Raw genomic sequence first — 16,810 nt, 5'->3', positions numbered from 1 at the left:
CTTTTGTCAATTCAATTACTTCAGCATTGATTCACCATGTCTAGCGTCCGTATTCTCACACGAGGTGTTGACCTCGCCGCCGCGAGGGCCGCCACCCTCAACCTTCCCCGCGCCTCTATCGGCTCCACTGTACTTAGGCGGGAGCTCTCCTCCGCGGCTATGGTGCGACCAACAGCCCGTCAGTCATTGAAAGCCAATGCGCCAGTGGTGGCCGTAGCTTCGCGTGCTGTGAATCAGGCTGTGCGCTATGCCTCTAACTCGAGCGAGCCCCTCAGCAAGACGCAGCTCTATGACTTGCATGTGGAGCACGGTGCTAAGATGGTGCCCTTCGCCGGGTTCGATATGCCTTTGCAATACGCGGATTTGAGCCATGTGGAAAGCCACATGTGGACTCGTGAGAAGGCCAGTCTTTTGATGTGAGCCACATGTAAGTCAACCGCTTCCGAGCCAAAACAAACTCGCAATGGCTAACCAAGTTCCCCGTCTATAGGGTTCAGCATCAGCTCAGCGGCCCCGGAGCCGTTGACCTCCTGAAGAAGGTGACTCCTTCCTCAGTAGACAAGCTCGCCCCCAACACCTCCACTCTCTCCTGCCTTCTTGAAGAAGGCACCGGCGGTATTGTCGACGACTGCGTTATCACCCGCCGCAGCGAAGACACCTTCTACTTCGTCACGAACGCCGGCCGCCGCACAGAGGACCTGGCCTTCCTAACCGCCGAGATCGAAGCCTACCGTTCCAAGCACGGTGCTGACAGCCTCAAGTGGGAGATCCTTGGAGACCGCGCGCTGGTCGCGCTACAAGGACCCCTCGCCGCCTCCGTCCTCCAACCCCTCATCAACACCGCAAACACCCCCGCCTCCGAAACTGACCTGAGCACCCTCTACTTTGGCAATTGCCGTGAGCTGTACCTCACCCTGCCCGACGGCAGCGCAACTCCTCACCCCCTCCTCATCTCCCGCACCGGCTACACCGGCGAAGACGGCTTCGAGATCTCCATCCCGACTTCCGGCGCTGAATCCCTCCCCCGACAAGTCACCGAGCTCCTCCTCGCCGACAGCAGTAAGTCCCGTCTCGCCGGTCTAGCTGCCCGTGACTCTCTCCGTCTCGAGGCAGGCATGTGTCTCTACGGCCACGATATCTCCACCTCGCAGACTCCACCCGCCGCGGCCCTTGGCTGGGTCGTTGGCCGTGATCGTCGCGATCCTGCCACTGCCACCTTCAACGGTGCTTCCGTCATCCTTTCCCAACTCGCCAGCCCGAAGACTATCTCCCAGCGTCGCATCGGACTGTCTGTTGAGAAGGGCCCCCCCTGCTCGTGAGGGCGCTGTCGTCGTGGACATCTCTGACCCAGCGAACCCCGTTGAGGTCGGCGTTGTCACCTCCGGTCTGCCGAGCCCGTCGCTTGGCGGTGCCAATATTGCTATGGGATATGTCAAGCAAGGGCTTCACAAGAAGGGTACCGAGCTGGCTGTTAAGGTCCGCAATAAGGTCCGCAAGGCTACTGTTGTTGGTATGCCTTGGATTGAGAGCAAGTTCCACCGTCCCCCTCAATAAAGGATAGAGGGTCTATTCTTCTCCTTCTAGGTTCTTGTTTTGTGCTGTTCGGTTTTGTTCCTTTCTGAAATGGAGAGACTTGTGCGAAAGACTAGCGTTTCGATGACTTTTATTACTTGGCCTGTGTATATATGTTTCCGATTTTATGACTGATATTCATCATATCAAAAGACTTTCTGACTTCACATTTTGATTATATGCTAGCTCTGCTCGCACAAATATGTATCTTGACTATTATTTTCCAGTCACATACAGTTGCTTCGATTCTGCTTCCGCAGCTGATATATTCAATATTTTTTCTACCCTCTCATGGTGTAATCTCTGGCCTTGAAGCCATTGGCGGCATATCTGCCAGTATCATCGACGCATCAATTAGGATATACAATAGCGCTCGAAACGGAAAAGAATATGTAAATCCTTCTAAAAATACGTAAATTTCATTTAATCATTATATGGCTCGCCAGATACTCCATATAAATCCAAGAACCAGAAATGACCAACGCCCTTTTTGCCTGCACACCTCACAACGGGGGATAACAGGATAGTAAATAGCTATCACGGCCCATTGAGCTCCACAGTCTTTTTGGCTTCTTGGTTCTGCATTAATTAAATCTTATTGAATCGTAAAGACACATAATTTATGCAGTTTTAGGTGGGTTCTATAAGTATTTTATTTAAATTAGGATGCCTGTAGATCAGATCTACTCAAAACCTACTTGATATTCCGAGTTGGAAGCAAGAATTATGTATTCAATGCAAACAAATGATGTTATAAGGATAAACAACCTACCAAATACACAAGCTGAGGAAGCAGGTACCTCCAGGGTTACAAGCAGCACAGCCCCAAATCAACCAACCAAGTTCCCTGTATCCACAAGACGATTAGGAAGGCAAAGCACGCTTCGACCGAAGACCATCAAAATCACCAAACTCCCCAACCCCAACAACACTCGCCCACATGGGGTCCCTTACAGTCCCATCATCACCACGGACCTCAGCCTCCGGTGCTAAAGAAGGCGGCAAATCCTCGGGTTTAGTCCCCCACTCACTCTCCTCCTTTCCAAGAACAAGAATCAATTCCCGCCCCTCTGTGAAGAAATCATGACCAATCCAATTCTTGGTATAAGGCTTCCCATCTAGGGTAGCAGATTGAATAAACCCATTCCCACCAGCAGCAGCACCAGTAGCATTAGCCGTATTATACTGAGCCCAGTTCACCGTCTTCAGCGTTGCCGTTTTCCCCGTCAGCGGGGAAACAATACTAACGGACTCGAAGAATGGCACTGTGAGTAGGTACACGCTCTGACCTGGGTTCGGGAACAATCCCATCATCGCCATCGCGACGAATGAACCCATTGCGCCTGAATCGTCATTACCCGGTAGTCCAGCTGGCGTGGGGGAAAAGTAGTCTGGAATATAGGTGCGTACGCGGGATGTGGACTTAGCTGGACACCCAGCATAGTGGTATTGGAAAACTGTTAGGAAGGCGGGCTCGTTGCCGATGTAGGTTATGTTTTGGTCGTGGAGGTAGTCGAGGCGGGCGACGAAGTTGGTGGGGCCGCCGAGGAGGGATATTAGAGTTTGCATATCGTGGGGGACGAAACTATGGGGATGGTTAGAAGAGGACTGGGGTGCTGGGATTAGGTTGACAAAAGAGATCTGACAGCTTACAATTGATACTCCCAGATGCTGGATTCAAAAGTTTCGCCTGCAGTGTTTTGTAGTGAGCAGGCGTGTCCGCTCTGGTCGATGTTCGAACATGTGAGGGGATCTTGGACGCCCCATGTTCCATTCAGATACTTGGGCTGGAAGAAACCGGTGAAGCCGGTGTCCTTTCCTTGCCAGAGAGAGGCCTGGTCCTCCTTGAATAGGTTTTGCCAGTATCGCGATCTTGTCTCGTACCGCTTTGCATCGGTCGTCTTATTCAGGCCGCGAGCCATTTGTGCGATAGCGAAGTCGTTGTACGAATACTCGAGTGTGCGTGAAATGCTGCGCGTCATTGTTCCGAAGCCCTCGTAGTCAAAGTCTTCCACGGGTATATAGTGTAGATCCTTCCAGCTGCGTAGACCACCGCGGCCTTCGCTAGACCAGTCGTATGGCTCCTCCTCGGCGTCCTTTTGCACGGCTGCATACCCGGCATCCCAATCAATGCCATCCCTGAGACCTTTCAGGTAGACATCTGCCAGGACATTGTCAGCGTTAGAGCCCCCTTGTGTGTGTCCTTTGCATAGTGACATTCGGCAGTCCGGCAGCCAGCCTAGATGACGCTGGGTGTCGATGAGGGAGCGCACCATCTGCATTACTGAGGAAGGATCGAAGATAGTGAGGAACGGAATTTGAGAGCGGAACGAATCCCAAAGACAATAGAACGAATCAAAGTAAGGCTCGCTGCTCTGCCAGAGTGGGTTCTCGCCTGTGTAGTTCTGCGGATTGATCATAGTCCTGTAGATTCCACTGTAGAAATTGGACAGAACGGATGCATCGATATTTGTTCTTGAGACACGGATCGGACGCATCTTGTCCGTCCATTGTTCGATTGCTGTCTGGCGAGTTGCGTTGAAGTCGAAGTGTGGAATCTCAGACTCCGCATGAGCGCAAGCTTGCTCTGTGCTGATGAAGCTAACGCCCACTCGAGCGAGGACTGTATTATCCGGGGCAGACTTGAAGCGGACAAATCCACCACCCTACAAAGTCACGGTCAGATTTTTCTGTATGTGAACAAATTTCTTCGACTCACTGGAAGTGGGTATCCATTGATACTGCGCGATATTTTTAAATCATGAACACCAGCACTAGCACGAGAATTGACAAAGATACCGCTATCTCGCTGGGCTGCAGGGCTTTTGAAGTCCGCACAGAAATGCAGGACGTATGTTCCCGATCCAAAGCTAGGAGCGAACCGCGCATCACCGGTCATTCGACCCGTCGTGTTGTCCACCGAGATGGTCGCATTGTCCTGACGGGAGTTCGACAGATCAGTGAGATCTAACAAGATCAGGGGGCTGGTGCTGTTATCATGTGGGAACTGGAAACGAAACAGGGAGGTGTGGTGCGCAGTTGTCATATCAACCCGGACGCCCGATGCCAGCTCTATAGCAAAGTATCCTGGGTGCGCCTGGACCGATTCAGGCTTATATTTCGTCTTTCGTTGATTCTTCGGATAGACACAGCCATTCACATCGTCCCCAGCACACTTTGCATAGGGAAAGAGAGGGAAATTCCCTAACGAAGGATTGCCCCCAGTGCCGGAGTCGTGCATACTGGAGAATCCGGTAACACTGCCGCCCTCGTATGCGAAGCCTCCTTGATTGGATTCTGAATCTGTGTCGGCGACGGCTTTCGCCATACCATATGGCAACGACGCGCCTGGAAACACATTGCCTGGGGAGAATTTGTTGTTGGTATGAAGTTGAACTCATCTCGTTGTTTCAACTTACCTCCGTTGGCACTACCGATCAAGGGATTGATGTATTGTAGGACATTGTAATCTTCCACTGGAGAGATATCCGCGGCAGTAACCAGGACGCGACTTAAAAATAGCGGCAGTAACAAATAGGGCACCATGGTCTAGGTTGGATAAAAATGATCAAGCGCGTGGGGAAGATCTGGTATTTAGATCCCCCCCCTTCATCCCGCACCTGCCTGGTATGTGTGCCCCTGGCGATCCCTGTCTGTTACATTCCGATCTGCATATTCCCGTATTGGATCTGGGGATCAGTTTGATGTTGTCGAGGGTAGTGCAAGGGTGTACTAGGGGTTGATTGGTGAGACTCGTGTACCCGGACTGATGGCATTGAGAAATTGTCCAAGACGAGCTTGGAAATTGGATCAATTTCCAATGCCTTCTGGCAATAAGTTTCGTAGAATTCCTAGCAAAAACTTTATTTATTCTAAGAATACTTGTAGGATATTTCATTATTAATTTCTACATAGCAGGTAAAGATAAACAATTAACAAAGGAACTCAGGAACTAAGAAGAACGCACCGTGTAACACGGTTGTGTCACCTCAGCCTCAGATTGGATATCAAATGTCAGAAAAGAGTGGACAGCATCCATATTATCACTCATTCCCACTCATTATCTTTTCTGCAAATCTCTTGTGAACGACTCCTTTGAGAGGTTAATTTCTAAATATGCAATATGATAATGTATAGTGAACACTCACCACGCCCATGAGAAACAGTTCTCTTCTTCCTGTTTCATGATCATTCCCAACTCACAATTGACAGACTCAGCGTACTTGAGCTAGGTAATGATCTGGATTGGCACACAGAGGGAGATAGTTGGTTTCAGAATTTTCATGCCAGGAGTATGGTAGGTCAACGAGAGATCCAGTGAATAGGTTCGGGATATTAGGCAGGAGTGGAAGGTTGACACAAAGGTCTTAGAGTTAGGGATGGTGATAGGGACGATGACCGAGGTGGTATAATACTCGTCCTTGCAGAATGATACCGATGGGTCGTCCGAGTTTCGGGAAGTGACAAGGTGTATTGAGTTGGGGCGGTCAGAGTCAGATGATGCTGAGTGCTTCTCCCATTCGGCTGAGGAAACACACATCGTCAACAGCGGGATAGACTTAGTGAATACACACTGGCCGCCTTGCCCGGATAATATCGCACCGGACTGGCAAGGGAAATCCGCCCAAGGAGTTGCGCCATAGAAAGTGCTCGCCTTAAGCTTGCTGGTAATTGATCCAAGTCGAGGGGGCTGCTCGTTACCCACTGGGTCAAATCGGAGCTGTACTATGGCTACAGTGCTCACCTTATCACCGGAATAACCTGGAGGGAGTAAGCGGATTGGCTTGGGTTGCGACGAGGAAGCGAGAAGCCGGCCCAGTTTGGTCCGCAGGGGTCCATGTCGTCCAGTCTTTACTTTGCTCGTGCAGTAGTAGGGATGATCGACAACATTGATAGGCGGTTCTTCTTCCACGATTGGAATGATGCGCACCTTTTTGGCATGGGTTGCCAAATATTCGAGCTGGCGGTGATCCGTTGAGGACTTCCTTAGTACAGCAACGCCAATAATGTACGAAATTCGGCTCATGTCGGAAGCCATATCATCCAACAAGGTTTGACCATCACTAGATAGCATAGGGTCACCTAAAGTCGGTGGAAGCATAGTGTGTGCACGGTGAACGTGGGGGTTTGTCAGTGAGTGCGTACAGGCCTGTGGTAGCAAACGACCTGGCACAACGAATGCGAAAGGAAACAAGTATGAGCAAGCAGGATATAGAACCTCTGGGAGCAGATACTCAGTCTCCTCAATTGTTTGGCGGAGCTCGAGAAAAATATGCTCTGACTCTATGCAGCCACACGGAACGTGATTGATGGTCGTGTGTGATGAGCCTGTGTTGTTGGCGTCAACTGAGGGTTCCTGTGGTGACACGAATAGATTCCAGAGCAAACTAACCTTGCAGCACGATTTGAACATCGTCTAAAGGCGTTTCTTGTTCAACGGTGATGATGACAGTACCATCGATTTGGTCGCCAGTGGTATATGAGTTGACAATGCGAGGTTGCTGGCCGACCAGCTGAATCTCAATTTTGGGCTGTGAAGCGACGTCGGGTCCAGGCAAATGTGTCCGAGTCATGGTTGATGGTGGAAATTATTCCCATCGCCTCGAGGCTTGTAATTTCCCTCGGAAGTAAGGCAAAGGGGGAATTAGAATGCGGATTGTCAAGCGTTTTATGGCAGAGGGGAACAGCAGACGCGAATTTGAAAATATATCCAGAGGAAGGAAATTGCCATGGACCACGCATGTAACCTGATCGCGTGTTTTACATTAATTGGTCCAGGGGAATGCAAAGGATAGAGAGTGATAGAACTGGGCAACGCATAAACGGATTAGATTACATACCCAGCTTTACCCAGGTGGTTACCAAAGATAGGTTACAGATCACTTAACCCAGGGTCATACTTGGACCATGCATGTCTCATTGGAGCTGCAAGCATTACTAACCTCATCATGGCTCATATGGCACTGACCTAGTCCCATGAACTTGCATGGGAGTCGACATTTTGTATAGATATATGGATCACTTGCGACAGTTTGGTCAAATGTGCAAATTCGACTGAATCTCGAACACCGACGGTATATCTTATATCCACCAATGTCCATAGACCAGTGCTCAACAATGCCCTTCGGAGAGGAACTGGGTTGACCAAATAGCCAATCCACGACGAGGGTGTATACATGTACCCAGTGAGGATTTGCAGTCAAGTGGGGGACAAGGCCTGATATTATTGGATGATCCATTGGCTCCACACTTAATTCAAAGAAAGAGACTCCGAGACTCCACTTTTCAATGACCTCGTAAATATGTATTGGTTCTTTTTCAGATCTTACAAGACACAGTTACAATGCGGTAGTGTTGGTGACTCTTGCCATTTGCTGCAAATCAATAGTATTGGCAATTTGGGATCATATAGGTAACACATTAATTCCCACAGAGTCAAAAATCTCCATCCAACAGAGTGGACCGAGCTCATTGCGGTTGGCGTCCACCTTCTCCCAGATCCGCTGTACTATATCCCATTGCCTAGATATGTTCGTGATCCCGTAATGATCTACTCGGTGCCACCACGATTTACAGGAATCCCGTTGTGCGCCGATGGCGTCACAGGAAGCAATAAACATCGGCCATGTGATCGGGGCCATTATGCGCACTCGACGGGATTTTGACCTCGACTTGACATGCTCGGCAGCATCTAGGTGCTCGATGATATCCTGAACTTCCTCTCTGACATCCATGGGCTTGTAATGTTGGATACGTCGGTAATAGTAAATCAATGCCGCATAATGCCAAGCTTTTGCCTGATGGTTGAACAGGGTCATCATCAAGTCATCACTTGTCACAATTGACGATATTCTCTCATTTTCCAGGCTCCAGGATAGCAGGGTATCGCCTAAGGTTTCACAGGCCTGGAGAAGATCGTCTGGGATAGGTTGTTTTTGCCTCTCGAACTGAGCCACAAATTCACCCAGTCGACACGTTTCCTGGATCATTGCGGCGATGGCTGATGTGATCCCGTACATGTATTCATAACAACTGCTTGACTGAATGGTCATATCCTCTGTGTGAGAGATGTCGGCTTCGATACCGGGCCAAGGTGACAGAGTAGCCTCGAAAGACACTGTTCGGGCCATGAGTGCTAAAAAGGCACTGATCTCATTGAGTTGCCGGGTCGAGCTACTGATCAAACTCCATTTTTTGCGCGAATTTCGTAGTTTGGTTGCAGCATCCAAGTGCACTTTGAAGTCTCCATCCCCGGATATTACCTAAAGAACATTAGTGAGTGCACTGAGAATGTATAGACGCGATAAGCTTAGCCATGCTTACTCCGAGTGTACAAAGAGATAATATTGCCATCAACCAAAATTTGTAATCTGCCCCTGGTGTGGAGGAGTCGACGGCAGCCTGCACAGATTGAATTGCATAGTGCCTATGTTTAGCACCTATATTGTAGCATCTGGTCTGGAGTTTATCACGGTTCCACAAGTGGAATGCCGCTGATGATAAAATGGCGTGATAGATCGCTGAATGCAGTTTTGCTCTGGTCGCAATTTGGTTTGACATGCTGACCTGTGCGCCTTCGATTGCAGCTGCAGCATATAAGCTGCGATATGGATTTTGGGTGTGAAGGATGGGTTGGAGAAGATCTGCAATATGATCCAAGTAGTGGAGCATCAGCTTCACAACTTCCCCATCTCCAAAAGCATTGCTTGCAATGTGCCTAATTGGAATAAGCGTTAAGCCAGACAAAGTTGGAGATGTGGATAGTGGTGTGGTATCTGAGTGCACTAGTGAATCACCCCAGTCGCATATTGGGGGGTTCTCACTCATCGTTCCATGAGCCGAGGTGAGTTCTACCCAATGATCGTGCTCCCTGATACTCCCGCCAATCTCCGTGCTGGATTGGCTGTGAATATGAAAGCCGTAGACATCGACTGCATTGTCAGAAGAAGCATTACAGGAAGGTTCAAATTGGAGTGAGGCTTGGTCTAGCTCCAAGTCCTGCAACTCTGTGTCTTGGGCATAGTCGCGGTCGATACCTATTGACCCTGCCAAGTATCCATCGGAGCTCCAGCCTGCCTGATCTCCCCCTAGCTCATCAGGTGACAGGACCAAGCTCTGGGAGGAGTCACGGTCCTCAATATGTAATGGGAAAATTGAGAAGGGACCCCTTTTCGACGATAAACCAGATCCTACATCATGCTCGATACTGGATAGGAAGTCATCGATGTCCTCTTCCTGGTACCGACACACGGTATCTTCATTTTAAAGCCGTCAGATGATAGGCCTGGTGGAAGGTATAGATAATTTCATACCTAGCAATATTCTCCGTCGCCCTTGTTTATTGGAATTTGCGACCATATCAGGCTCTGCGAACGGGTCTGATACCCACTGCAGTCTAATATCATAGCCGCCACAGGGAATACCTCGCTTCTCACAATTCTTGCATGTGGGTGACCTTTCATCACATCTGACTTTCCTTGCTTTGCATGTCCAACAGCTATTTTTTTTTAAAAAAAAGAAATAAGTGAATGCCTTTTCAAGTAAGTTTCTGGAGCATTCTGGCGTACATACCCCGTGAATGTCATGGGCCGGGGCTTTGCTTGTGCTTGCATGCTGAACGGAACGACAGTCTGCTTCTGGGACTTATGTATATTGTGCCTCAAGTTTCAATTTATTTATTGTTCTGACCCACTGGATGTATAGGTGGGACAGCGTGGAGAATTTTTCTTCATCACATCCATCTTGGCGACCAATATTAAGGTTGGAAGTTCGATGTTATGCTCCGGAGGCCCCGCATAATGACGATGAGTCATCCATAAAAACTTCCCAGGTGGGCACAGGTGGACCGTGGACCAATTGGAACCTCCAGCCATGTAGGGCCCTCACGACTAACGAGACCAAACATTTGAAGTCTACCACTTTCCTTTAAAACATGAATAATATCCTCCTGCCTGGCTTTGACGCAATATGTAGGGATTTTGGATTAAACTTGGCCGACAGAATTTATGAATTGATGACCTCGGAAGAAACTTCATCAATGGACATTGCGTACGGCGATGCTTGGGAGTTCTGGAGCTGCCTAGAGCAATATTAACAGAGATACAAAGGTGGCAGGCATCTTGTCTGAGCTACACGGGATTGATCATAGACCCTGCCTTGTCACTTTTGGAATAAATATGCTTCCTACTAGTCCTCGATGATCTCTCGATCGAACTCATCCTCGCCTTCATCAGCATTCTCTTGCAATATCTTCTCGATGACCTCCATATCTTGGATATCCCAGAAACTCCGACAAGCTTCTGCAAATGACATCGAGGAGGCTACCAATGCGCTTTCCTCGACTGCCGCGAAACAGAATCGGAAGAACAAGTACCCATGATCATCTTCTATCTTTTTGGTGGCTGCGAAGTCTCCGCCAGGAACCACCAATATTCGATAAGGTTGTTGAGTGCAGTGAAGCCACAATGCTAGCATCAAGCGCCTTGGATCGACAGATATCAATGGGTGATTAGAAATGTGGACCCGAACCCAGAGAAACATCCCGCCCATAGGCCAGTTGAATGAGAACATCTCCGTCTGTCCATGTTCAGATGACACATATCGGTTCTCCTCGAGTACTGTCGCCATTGCGTTCATACGGCGTTCATAGGTAGAGCGAAGGCCCTCGAGCCAGTTGACCCAGCCATTCAGTCCCCAGCCTGCAGGTTTCCCATTCGAGTTTAATGTGGACTCGGCAAAAGAAGGAGTTTCCAAGTCACCGAGAAGTTGCATAACTATAGCTTGGACGAATCCAGAGGGCTGCTGGGTGGTGCTATCGGTGATTCTGAAAAGCTGCTCGCAAACGCTTGGCTGGGCGGTAATCCATCCGAGTCTGCATCCCGGCGCGATGGTTTTGGAGAAAGAGTCGAGCCGAATCACTCGCCCATCCCGATCAATGCTCAAAAAGCTCGGAACAAGCTGATCAAGGAACCTATGACCAGTGGACCTGCCGCCCAGAGATCCCGTGCAATAGTTGTGATCCGGATCCGTTGGAAAGTCTGCTGACATAGGTCGGCCTCGGTACTTAGTCGCCGTTGAAAGAGTGGATGGATAGTATAGGTTCCAGTAAGGGTCATCCTCAATCAGAACAAGATCGAATTGTGAGCAAACTTCGTACAATTCGATTCGCCGTTTGAGGGAAAGTACACCAGAAGTGGGATTTTGACCCGTCCTGGTTTTTGTTAGCAGCCTGTAAAGCTTGCGGGACATGAACTCTCACGGTATAACATATACCACATGTGGCCTCTTTCCTAGTGCAGAGTTCCAGGTTTGGAGCACGTGGGACAGACTGCCATCTCCATGTGCCAATATGCCTTCTGCGTCCATCTTGATAGGAACCACATTGATACCTTTTGGCTTAATCTGGGCGATCGGTGGCCCATAAACAAACTCTTCAACAAGGAGGCCCTCCCGATCTCGAACATCATTCAGATCTGCATCCCAATTATTGAATAACAGTTCAAAGACTTTAGAGAGTCCATCCGCTGCCCCACCATTGATCATGACATCGGCCTGGCCTTCGTAAGGTATATTTGGATGGTACACCGTGTTTACTAGCTTTCGAAGCCATGCATAGAGTGGCGGATAGCCTTGGGCACTGCCGTATTGAAGGGCCGTATCCAGATCGACTCTACGCACAGAATTCGAGCCTTGGACAGTTCGCGGGATGTGCAATTTGTTTGTGAAATCTTCTGCACTTCCCAACTTGAGACCCTCGCTGTTTTCTTGTAAATGGCTCTCTGGTCTGACCACTGAAAGCTCTATGTTCTCAAATGGGAAGTTTGCTGAGAATGGAAGACCTTGTGGTGAATTGTCAGCCGAGAGATCTTACTATTTATTACTGAGGACTGGGCGGCAAATACCTCCTGCAAGGTTTCTCATGTCTGGGACACGCAGAAATCTATAGTATTCCTTGAGAACATTTGGCGCTCTCTTCTGTGAGCTTCTCGAGAAATGGCCTTTCAGATCGAACGGTCTCAAATTGGGCTCGGACATTTTTGTTGCTCGCGATGTGCCAAAGATAAAATTCAATATATCGTTGTTACTGTCGAAAAATAATCATCCGGTAACTCAGCACGAAGATGCGAACGTTTTATTACGAATAGCATGAAACCCCCAGCTGTATAGATGAAAAGGCGTGCCTAGATATCATTGGTTGGCAATGGTCTCGCAGTCACCTTCCTCGCTACCAGCCCCACCCTCGGACTTTCATACAGTATGAAAATATGTAATATCCTTTTGTGCTTCCCCAAGAAGATGAAAATGACCAATACTCTTATAATTGGTTGAGTAAAAGACAATGGTAAGGACTCCTAATTTAGTCTTGAAATCTCTTCAAAATCCATTGCCGCCGCACATGGAGGTTAGTCCTACAAATTCGTATCATAGTTCTCAAGCCCCAGTTGGTTTAATATAGAGATATCAGCATTAACACGGCACAGTGGGGTGCAGTCTCCACAGTGCGTGTTGTTCTAGTCCCCTTCTTACCTTATGTCTGCTTCCAGTTTCTACTTTCTTTTTTAAACATTTTTTCTATATCTACTCACTTTTCCCTCGCAATGCCATTCAAGACGATTGAATCTTCAAGTTACCTATATTTTATTACATTGAAATCATTACAAAATGTCATCAATTCCGAAGTCGAATACACAAGACAGGCAAGAAGATGTCTCGTTGACGATCAATCCCACACTGGACCCTATAAACCCTGATCAGGAGAACAAATTTCAGGTTGAAGTGGAAGCATTCTCATATGAATACCCCGAAGGCGGCCTATCAGCATGGATTGTGGTGGTCGGAGCATCCATGATGCTAGCCTGCACGTTCGGGATGATGAGTACGGTGGGGGTTCTACAATCCTACTGGGAGACGCACCAGCTGCAAATGTACTCATCCAGTGAAATTGGATGGATATCTTCCTTGTTTGTATTCCTGAATTTGTTGCTGGGTGTGCAAGTTGGCCCGTTGTTCGACCGATACGGCCCACGATGGGTCATGCTCATTGGTTCCATACTATACACCATTTCCATCTTTCTATTGGGATCTTGCCAAAAGTATTATCAATTTCTACTCTGTTTGGGCGTACTGAGCGGAGTTAGCAGTGCGCTTGTGTCAACTCCATCCCTGGCTGTTATTTCACATTGGTTTAATCGACGCCGTGGCACTGCGACTGGCATTGCTATGGCTGGCTCAAGCATTGGCGGCATAATTTTCCCGATTATATTGAGACCAGCATTGGATAAACTTGGCTGGGCTTGGGCTCTCCGGATCCTAGGCTTTATCTTCTTTTTCTTCCTCGCTATTGGGAATATGTGCATCAAGAGCAGGTTCTCGGTGAAGACGAGTGGAGGAACGATTAACTTGAAATGCTTTGCGGATTCCCGATTCATATGGGCCACGATAGGCGCCTTCTGTATGTTTTCCCCAGTTGATATACCAGGATGACGCTTTATTGACACCATCCAGTCGGGGAGATAGTTGTTTTTACATCACTGGGCCTGATACCATCATACGCCCTTGCTCAGGGATTCAACTCCGAGACTGGGTTTTATTTATTGTCTGTGTTTAATGCGTCTGTATATCCTATCAAACTTTCGCCCGGTGTGCGGACTAACAATGATAACAGTGGATCAGGTTTGGGTCGATGGCTTGCAGGCTTGGCCTCTGATCACTACGGTCGATTTAACACAATATCGGTCATTATGGCTGTTACCGCACTCTGTATCTTTGTCTTATGGTATCCATTTGGTCGTCTGATTGGTGTGCTGTATCCTTTTGTCTGTCTACTCGGTTTTGGAACAGGGAGCATTCTCAGTCTGACGCCTGTATGCATCGGGCAATTATGCAAGACGGAAGACTTCGGGCAGTGGGTTGGAACTTGCTATTTTGTTACCAGCTTTGGGTGAGTTCCGATCCTCTATATCTATGAGTGCTTCATCTGCTTATCCGTTTGGTCTAAGGAGTTTGGTTGGAATACCAATTGGTGGACTGCTGCTAGAAGTAGTTGGGGCCTCGAATTTGGTCGCCTTTCTTGGTGGCGTTCTTGTCATCAGTTTCATTGCTTTTGTGGTGGCGCGATGGGCATGTTTGGGATATCATTGGAAATGGTTCACACTTACATGAGATGTTATTGTTCTAGTTTTCCACCGCAGAGTTGTTTTAAGGGCATGGCGAAGCTTCGATCTTATCTTTTAAAGTATAATGGTTCGGTTGAGATATCCAAGTTTGATCAGTGCTTAATTTCTCGACCGGCATACCTCGACAGATAGTTTGCCCAATTTTAACCCTAGTGATGTGTAGGTAGAAAGAAGCCATGACCTTCCACAAACCAGCTTCATCGTGAGTTTTCACAAACGTCAATTCAAGTCTTTCATTGCCAACCATTCTCAAGCTTCTGGCGGTAATCCGTAATCATTTCAGGAGTAACATCATTTCCTCCACAAACAATGATCACAACGCGACTATCCGGTGTGAGGTCTGTCATGACTTCCCTTAGCCTATCTAACCCAACTTGAACACTTATTCCGCAAGCTAGCTCGACCTCCAACCGCAGCTCATCGCATAAACGCACAACTCCCATCGCCGCATCGGCATCGGTACCCACAATACTAGTTACTTCGACACCGGGTGGGGGGAATTGCGCGTTTTTCAGCGTCTTCTGTGCCACGCAGAGTGCTCCTAGAGTGATTGCTTGCGACGTAATTGCAGGGATAGGCTGCAAAGAACCCATGCGTAGTGAATGCGCTAGCGAGTCCGCCCCAGCTGTTTCAGCGGCAAGAATTTGAACTTGTTTCGCTTGCTTCGGAAGTGTTGTCGGTTGATAGGCTGGCAGATGCCTCTCCAGACCTTCGATAATTCCGTTCAAAAGCCCGCCCCCACCAACGCTGCAAACGATTGCGTCTGCTGGGAAGGAACAATATTTATCGGTTTTGTCGTCCACTTTGTCCCTTGGAGGTAACTGTTTGATTATTTCATCAACCAGAGTCCCCGCACCTTGCCAGATATCGTGGTGGTCGAATGGCGGAATATAAATGTTCCTAACCAAGACATCTGATTTGCTGTCCTGGTCTTGATTTTCAATGAAAGTTTCCCGCATATACGCATCAGCTTCGAACCAACTGGCGCCATGGCGGATAACATTCGAAGCCCCTGCAGCGCGTATCTTGTTGATCATCATAGGCTTCGCGCTTAGAGGAACAACAACAGTACAAGAACAACCGAGATCTCGAGAGGCTATAACTGCTGCCAGCCCTGCATTTCCTGCTGAGGAGCTGAAGAAATGCAGGGTTTTGCCATTGTTTGATGGATCGGAAAGAGATCTGAGGATCAAGTTTCCAATACCTCTAAACCGGTGTTGATTCTGTGTTAGACCTCTTTTGACACATTCGAATATAGGATGCTAAACTCACCGTGATTTGAATGAGCCAGAAGGTTGGAGCAACTCCAGCTTGAGGAAAATTCTACTGTATTTACTCTTCAGCGCCCGGGCCGTTTGGTTGAAGACAAAAGCCAAATCTTACCATCCGGCAGCCTTTGATAGTATCGCTGACTCGAGCAAAGGTGTCTCAATCCAGGGTTTCTTCAATTTTTCTGAAGCGACATGGCCCATTTTGAAGCGATTTGAGGCAAAAAATTTTCAAATCCTCCCAATAAAGTCTTCTCGGGGATGTGTGGAAATATATGAAGTTAGTAGGATAAAACAGCAATTTATATTGCGGAAACAAAAGCTAGAAAAGGTGTTATCGGAGCCTAGTCTTACCGACGCCCTTCATTTGACATTTAGCTGCAGCTATAAAGTGGGTCTTGAATCTTGTTTATAAAAGTATACTTAAACACCATATGGGGCAGTTCCTAATTAGCTTGCAAAGGAAAAGAAAAAGATTATATGGAAGAAAAGAACAGCATTTTGCCATCTGGCTTGCTATGGCCCGGGGTGTCTAATAACGTGTCGTAGACCACCCGAGCAGAGGTGCCTCCCCACATCATTCCCTTCCATCTCTTCCACATCACTGGCCTCTCTATATGAATTTCCTTTTCAACACCTGATGGCACCTGCACGAGAGGGGCGTCTGTTTCCCCTTGAGGCCAAGTCCCTTGAACTCTCGGACGTGGAAAGTGGCTTTGATCTCACACGCAATAATGTCGACTGGGCGCAGTTTAGGACTCCGTTTAAGGTCTCAGATTGCTGCCGTAAGTTTGA

The 16,810-nt window shown here is 48.2% G+C and overlaps 7 protein-coding genes across 7 annotated transcripts; 2 read left to right on the top strand and 5 right to left on the bottom strand.

Moving 5' to 3' along the window:
* Positions 1-36: 36 nt before the first annotated feature.
* On the top strand, positions 37-1,554 carry N7487_002844 (glycine decarboxylase subunit T; the record flags this gene model as incomplete). The annotated part of the gene is given in 3 exon segments (XM_056870591.1): positions 37-416; positions 491-1,288; positions 1,302-1,554. 3 exon segments carry the CDS (start codon positions 37-39, stop codon positions 1,552-1,554), a joined length of 1,431 nt encoding a protein of 476 aa, XP_056735375.1.
* An 882-nt stretch (positions 1,555-2,436) lies between these two features.
* On the bottom strand, positions 2,437-5,118 carry N7487_002843 (glycoside hydrolase family 92 protein; the record flags this gene model as incomplete). Its single annotated transcript, XM_056870590.1, has 4 exons — positions 2,437-3,157; positions 3,226-4,238; positions 4,292-4,935; positions 4,992-5,118. 4 exons carry the CDS (start codon positions 5,116-5,118, stop codon positions 2,437-2,439), a joined length of 2,505 nt encoding a protein of 834 aa, XP_056735374.1.
* A 682-nt stretch (positions 5,119-5,800) lies between these two features.
* On the bottom strand, positions 5,801-7,145 carry N7487_002842 (uncharacterized protein; the record flags this gene model as incomplete). Its single annotated transcript, XM_056870589.1, has 2 exons — positions 5,801-6,900; positions 6,965-7,145. The coding sequence occupies 2 exons, from the start codon at positions 7,143-7,145 to the stop codon at positions 5,801-5,803; spliced, it is 1,281 nt and encodes a 426-aa protein (XP_056735373.1).
* Positions 7,146-7,976: 831 nt separating this feature from the next.
* Positions 7,977-10,184, bottom strand: N7487_002841 (Zn(II)2Cys6 transcription factor; the record flags this gene model as incomplete). The annotated part of the gene is made up of 4 exons (XM_056870588.1): positions 7,977-8,834; positions 8,896-9,827; positions 9,885-10,069; positions 10,144-10,184. The coding sequence occupies 4 exons, from the start codon at positions 10,182-10,184 to the stop codon at positions 7,977-7,979; spliced, it is 2,016 nt and encodes a 671-aa protein (XP_056735372.1).
* A 574-nt stretch (positions 10,185-10,758) lies between these two features.
* N7487_002840 (uncharacterized protein) lies at positions 10,759-12,606 on the bottom strand (the record flags this gene model as incomplete). Its single annotated transcript, XM_056870587.1, has 3 exons — positions 10,759-11,782; positions 11,831-12,410; positions 12,474-12,606. The coding sequence occupies 3 exons, from the start codon at positions 12,604-12,606 to the stop codon at positions 10,759-10,761; spliced, it is 1,737 nt and encodes a 578-aa protein (XP_056735371.1).
* Positions 12,607-13,233: 627 nt separating this feature from the next.
* On the top strand, positions 13,234-14,733 carry N7487_002839 (uncharacterized protein; the record flags this gene model as incomplete). The annotated part of the gene is made up of 3 exons (XM_056870586.1): positions 13,234-14,023; positions 14,077-14,512; positions 14,541-14,733. 3 exons carry the CDS (start codon positions 13,234-13,236, stop codon positions 14,731-14,733), a joined length of 1,419 nt encoding a protein of 472 aa, XP_056735370.1.
* A 247-nt stretch (positions 14,734-14,980) lies between these two features.
* On the bottom strand, positions 14,981-16,219 carry N7487_002838 (putative L-serine dehydratase; the record flags this gene model as incomplete). Its single annotated transcript, XM_056870585.1, has 3 exons — positions 14,981-15,953; positions 16,020-16,073; positions 16,131-16,219. 3 exons carry the CDS (start codon positions 16,217-16,219, stop codon positions 14,981-14,983), a joined length of 1,116 nt encoding a protein of 371 aa, XP_056735369.1.
* Between the last annotated feature and the right edge of the window lie 591 nt (positions 16,220-16,810).

Source organism: Penicillium crustosum (genome assembly GCF_028827405.1).
Source record: "Penicillium crustosum strain IBT 35664 chromosome Unknown utg000001l_segment0_segment0, whole genome shotgun sequence".
NCBI classification, from domain to species: Eukaryota; Fungi; Ascomycota; class Eurotiomycetes; order Eurotiales; family Aspergillaceae; genus Penicillium; species Penicillium crustosum.
This window is presented reverse-complemented; position numbering and strand designations above follow the sequence as displayed.